This window comes from Salvia splendens, chromosome 1 (genome assembly GCF_004379255.2).
Source record: "Salvia splendens isolate huo1 chromosome 1, SspV2, whole genome shotgun sequence".
Taxonomy (NCBI): domain Eukaryota; kingdom Viridiplantae; phylum Streptophyta; class Magnoliopsida; order Lamiales; family Lamiaceae; genus Salvia; species Salvia splendens.
In genome coordinates this window covers 35,640,807-35,646,690 of record NC_056032.1, presented here as the reverse complement: position 1 = coordinate 35,646,690, position 5,884 = coordinate 35,640,807, and the positions used below count along the sequence as shown (strand labels likewise).

Here is a 5,884-nt window from a genome sequence, read left to right as displayed (position 1 = left end):
CCATAATTGAAAAGAAGACATGGTTTTATATACTCTAAGGGTAAAATAGTATATATGCAAAACATATATTTAATTAAATTAAATATTGTGTAAAATTACTATTTAAACCCCATTATGGCAATGCCATTATGTCTAAAAACCATTTCTCATTAAAAAACTACACTCTTACTAAAATTGAAAAAGAGAGCAGTGTCACCAAATTTTTTCAGCTTAGTGATAATATGTTTACAGAGTTGTGCTTTTTACCCACTTACTGATATGATAAAGGATAAGTCTAACTTTAAATATGAGTGTTTTCATAAATATAGTATATTTTCAAATTTTCAATAATAATATTATGATAGTATATTAATACCTAATAAATGGACTTTGTTTTCAAATTTATAACACTCATTTATTAGGTGCCAATAACCTCGACAATTAAAATATGTGTAAGACTATAGTGTTTAGGTACATACACTTTATTTAGGGCTCGTTTGATTGCCCGGAGAGGGTAAGATAAGCCCTCTTATCTAGGGCGTGTATAGTATTTGATTGTCCTGATAAGCTTACCCGAATACCCGGTGTACAACCACCGACCCGGTTGTAATTGAGATACCACCCACGTTTTTGTGTATATGGCTATCGCGGTTTTCACCTCCGATACGGCCGTATGCAATGTTTCCCGATTGTGAAAAATTCAAGGTGAGTTATGTGAATGCCCAAAAGACCCTTCTATATTTGTAAATCAATTTCCCTCATTGGCGTTCAATTTTGCAGGGGTAAAAAGGATGAGGAACTTGTAATCGGACAGAATTAATTCCATTCATTCGCGTTCAATTTTGCAGCGGTGAGCACTTTATTCCGGTTAGTGCTTGGATGAATTGGTGTATTTCGTTCTCAATTGTTTGTTGGGTTCATGGTGAATTGCATTATTTCGGTTAATGCTTGGAGGAATTGTCGCAGCGTTTTGCTAATCGGTTTCATATACAATCTGTAGGTCTGAAATCGGCGTGCGTTTTGAATGGGTAACGCCGAGGATTCCCGAAAGGTATGAAATCAGGTTTCCCTAATTGGTTATGATATCGGTATTAGGTTTTGAATCGAGTGGAATATGTTGTGTTTGTTATCCAATTACGTTGACAGTATGCACGTGTTCCACCTTGGTAAGTAATTGCAGGCTATCTTCTGTGTTTTATAATTTGGACAAGATGTTGTTTCCATCCCAATTGTTTGCAATTGCTTGTATGTCCACAGAATAACCTGACCACCGTGGTGTTCTTGCTAGAAGAGATTATACGGAACCATCAAATTAACATGCTTCTCATATCTTTGATGATCACATTAATTTTCCCGCAAAACCGCAAGTGTAAACGGTGGGATCGGCTAGGTCAGTCTGTGGTTCTAGATTCTATCCCGGATCATGTGCGTCAACTAGATAGGCTTATGCGTGTGACAGACATAGCTTGTGTGGATAATTTGAGAATGGATAGGAATACCTTTGGGCGTCTATGTCGTATTCTCCGTGACCGGGTAGGCCTAGTAGACCAGAGACAAGTGACTGTAGAAGAACAAGTGGCTATGTTCCTGTGTGTGCTTGCTCATCACAAAAAATCCCGCATAGTAGGTCACAATTTCATGCGATCATCTCAAATCGTCTCCAAATATATCCACACTGTACTCCATGGAGTTCTCACGCTTCACAATCTTTTTTTGGTGAAGCCCATCCCAATAGATGAGGGTTGTATTGATCGTAGATGGAAATGGTTCAAGGTAAGTTCACATTGAGATGCTTACAGAATTTTTGGATATCCGGAGCATCAATGTGGTTTGAAATGTGCTTGCAGGGTTGCTTAGGTGCTTTGGATGGGACTTACATCAATGTGCGTGTCCCAATTGCCGACGTTCCCCGGTACCGTAATCGAAAAGGTCACATCACCACCAATACACTAGCCGTGTGTGACCCCCAGCTCAGATTCACTTACCTCCTTCCTGGTTGGGAAGGCTCGGCAGCCGATTCAAGGATCTTAAGGGATGCAGTCAGCCGACCTTTAGGTCTGAAAGTACCCAAAGGTATTGTATGCACGGTTTTATAATAAATTCATCGTACTAACAACTTGTTACACCCCTTTATACTTTGACAAAGTACATGTCTTGCATTTTTCAGGATGCTACTATCTCTGCGATCAAGCATACCCAAATGCCGAAGGTTTCTTGACACCGTACAAAGGTGTCCGCTACCATCTCAAGGAATGGGGGGTCGGAAGGCAAGCCCCCCAAACACCGGAAGAGCTTTTCAACCTTAGACACTCCAAGGCGAGGAATGTCATCGAAAGATCATTCGCGGTGCTGAAGATGCGTTGGGGAATCCTAAGGTCAGCAAGCTTTTATCCCATAGATGTTCAAACTGGACTCATCATCGCATGCTTTCTTCTACACAATTACATACGAGGTGAAATGGTAGTTGATCCCGTCGAGGCTGAGGTGGTTAATGAGGCTAATATTGATGATGAGCCTGCCAACGATCCTTTGTTGTGTGGTGATAATATCAGTAGCGTGGAACCATCTGCATTATGGACCCAAAAAAGGGATGATCTTGCAAGGGAAATGTGGGGAGACAGAAATAATGGACAAGTTTGATTGTCTATGCTAAGATCTGTGCTATTTTTATGCAAATGGACCTTATTCTTTCCAGTGTTGAGTTCGATTGTGCGAATTGAAGTTACTTTCTTGGAATTTTTTTTTAATTCATGACTTATTTTCATTCAAGCTGTAATACATTTTTATTCCAGAATGCAGAGCCTTCAATTTTTTTTATTCCTGTGTTTAATCGGAGGGTCCGTATTATTTTGGCAGTAGATGTTATGTTTATCCGAGATTTGATGCATTTATTCCAACTTGTTTGACCGATGCATTAAGCACCACTAAACTGACGATTTCTTGGTAATTTAGAGAACATTAAGCACCACTAAACTGACCGCAATAATCTGTATTACAATCAACATGGTAATTTAGAGAACATTAAGCACACCCAAGCATAAATGAGGTAGTAATTATGCAAAATGTAATAAGAAAGTATCCAAATATATTGATGAAGCATGATTAAGAGTAGCTTCATCACAACTGCTAGCCATACTCAAAATAACATCACTACATTGTTCTCTCATTCAAACATAATGAGGTAGTAATTAGCAAAATGAAATGGGGTCCCTATGTTAAGATTACAGCTTCTCGTCGGCTTCTAACAGATCAAACACAAAGGCTGCACGAGCAGATTCGGGCAAGCCTCGAAACAGATCAAGGAGTTCGGGTTCCTTAACGAGTTTCTTTGAAATATAGAACTGCAACTTGAGAGATAAGCCGGGTATACTTTTGAGTTGGTCAAAGACCTCCGCCCTCTTGTTGCTCAGATCGAACTCATACCCAATCCTAGTCGAAATCTCTTTCAATCGTTCATTTGTGTCTGTGTGAATCTGCCCCATGAGAGTTATAACTCCATCCATCTTGTCTTCCACTTTTTGCTTCTTAAGCACCTTTTTGCCAACTTGTTTTCCTCTCAATGCACCTGATCCACAAGCATCCCCTGTCGTTGTTCCTGTCCCCCGTGTCTCTCCTCCTAGACCCACAGTAACATCAACACCAGAACCAGGCCCTTCTACTTCGGTGGCGGACTGGCTCTCATCAATCATCTCAGGCAGGACACCTTCCGGGAAGACCATGTCAGGAAAAAGATCTTGTAAAGTCATGTGACTGGATGTCCCATCCGCGGCTTAAGTCTCATCCGCGCCCAGAGAATCACCTTTGTTCCCGTAAATGGTCCTCGCAGCAGCACCAACGTCTATACGTTTCTCACCATCAGCCCGGTCATTTCCAAAAACCTCCTTCCAGTCTTCGTATTGAGGCCAGGATTTGTTCCGCATATACTTGGCATGCCTGTCTCTCTGGACGCAAACACTCACACAACGTATATTAAAAATTACATTCTCTTATGTCAATGGAACTAATATCAGAGCCAGTTATAAATGAAGTCCTGTTTTATGATACGTTTTGAAGCCAATACCGCTGTAGTCACCATAAGATAATACATACCTTACAAAATAGCGCCCATTGCTCGTCATCACATTCAATTCGGTATGTACCATCTGAATTGAAGCCGATGCCGCTGTAGTTAAGCATCGTCTTAAGTGATCCGTAGTTCCTCTTCCAAGAAGTAATTTTTGAGTAGATATGCGGGTGTGGCAGTATATCGGTATTTGGAAATTCACTCTTGATCGCCTCCCTCGCCCGAACAAGGTAACCATTGCGAAATCCATTGTTGGACTTCCAGCCGTTTGCTGCCAACTCCTTTAAAGTTGCCATTAGGATTTCTTCCTCATGAGCCGACCAAATGCGTCTCGACCTATCAGATTTTGCATTTCTGTTTGGGCCCAAATCCTTGCTACCTACATTCAGAAAACACCCAATATAATTCTGAGTACCAATAGAATAGCAACGACCTTAACCAAACGGACTATTACCTTCCGAACTTCCATCGTCTTCGCTACCTTCAGTTTGTTGTGACGCCATATCAATCAAGCTGTAAACGAACAGGTGGTTGACAGTTCATTAGAAACCCTTTCAGCCCAGGCAATTACATTACAATAGGGTAGCCATGTAAAACAGATGATTCCCAAACGGCATAGCTAAGACGCGCAAACGGTCTTGGGTCTGAGTTATATACAATTTATGTAGAATATATAAGAAAATCAACCCACAATCACAAACCAATTTCATCCACACACATACCAAATCAATGCACAAACACCGACCAAATCAACGCACAAAAACAAACCAAATCAATCCACAAACACAAACCAAATCACAATAGCCTCAATACCGACATTAAGGTGTGAATAGATACATACCCGTCTGCAATGCAAGTTTCGGGGTTTTTGTTCGTCGACCACCCGCTCCTGGAGTGAAATAAGGCGCTCGATTTTTGATTTTAGGCGGCAGACTATATTTGGTTAGGGATGAATTAGGGCTTGGAGGCCAAATTTGGAATTATGCAATTGTTTTGAGGGTAAAGTTGTCAATCGAACTCGGTATCGGTACTTTCGATCGAGCTTAACAAAAATAATATAAGCTGTCTGATAAATTGTCTCAGGGCAAACAAACGCCTTAAATTAGATAAGCTATCTTATTGGTTATCAGCTATATCTTACAAACTCCGATATGACTACCCTATCTCGTATTGCCATCTCCGGGCAATCAAACGCGCCCTTAGGATTTTGAGACTACTCGAAAATAGTTAGAATGTTGAGATCAAAGAAATCGATTGATAGTACGTTTTATACGATATTTATTTTTCATAATACTTTCTCCGTATTCAAAAAATAGAAACATTTGAAACGACACGAGTTTTAGAGCATATGCAACGTTGAACGGACGACGTCCGTCCGTCTGTGCCAACGGCACAGAAGAGCTCGTCCGTCGCTGCGCTCGCGCCGTTGGCACGTCGCTGCTCGATGCATCGAGCACGTCCGTGCCAGCGAGCAGGTGGCGTGGCGTGCTGCGATTGGGCAACGGCTATGCCGTTGCCTTTGAATTTTTTTTAAATCGATTTTTAATTAAAAAAACAGATTAAAAATAAAAAAAATATTTTTCCACTTCCCAAAAAAAATATATCCATTTTTACCTTTTTCCTACCACTTTTTATTTTTATTTTTATTTTTTCCCCCAAAAATACACATTTTCATTTATAAATACCCCCACTTTCACACCCAAAAATTCACACCACATTCTCTCATTTCCATTCTCATCTACGGAGTACATTCTCTCATCTCCATTTCTTCCACACATACAACATATCAATGTCATGATATTGGGCCTCCAAAAATAATTGGGGGTAGTGTCGCCTGATGAG

At 40.5% G+C, this 5,884-nt stretch overlaps 1 protein-coding gene across 1 annotated transcript; it reads left to right on the top strand.

The window, feature by feature from the left end:
• Window positions 1-549: 549 nt before the first annotated feature.
• On the top strand, window positions 550-2,619 carry LOC121780649 (putative nuclease HARBI1). The gene is made up of 7 exons (XM_042178304.1): window positions 550-684; window positions 760-829; window positions 980-1,030; window positions 1,237-1,602; window positions 1,702-1,752; window positions 1,827-2,052; window positions 2,147-2,619. Exons 3-7 carry the CDS (start codon window positions 1,004-1,006, stop codon window positions 2,617-2,619), a joined length of 1,143 nt encoding a protein of 380 aa, XP_042034238.1. The 5' UTR covers window positions 550-684; window positions 760-829; window positions 980-1,003.
• The last annotated feature ends 3,265 nt before the right edge of the window (window positions 2,620-5,884 follow it).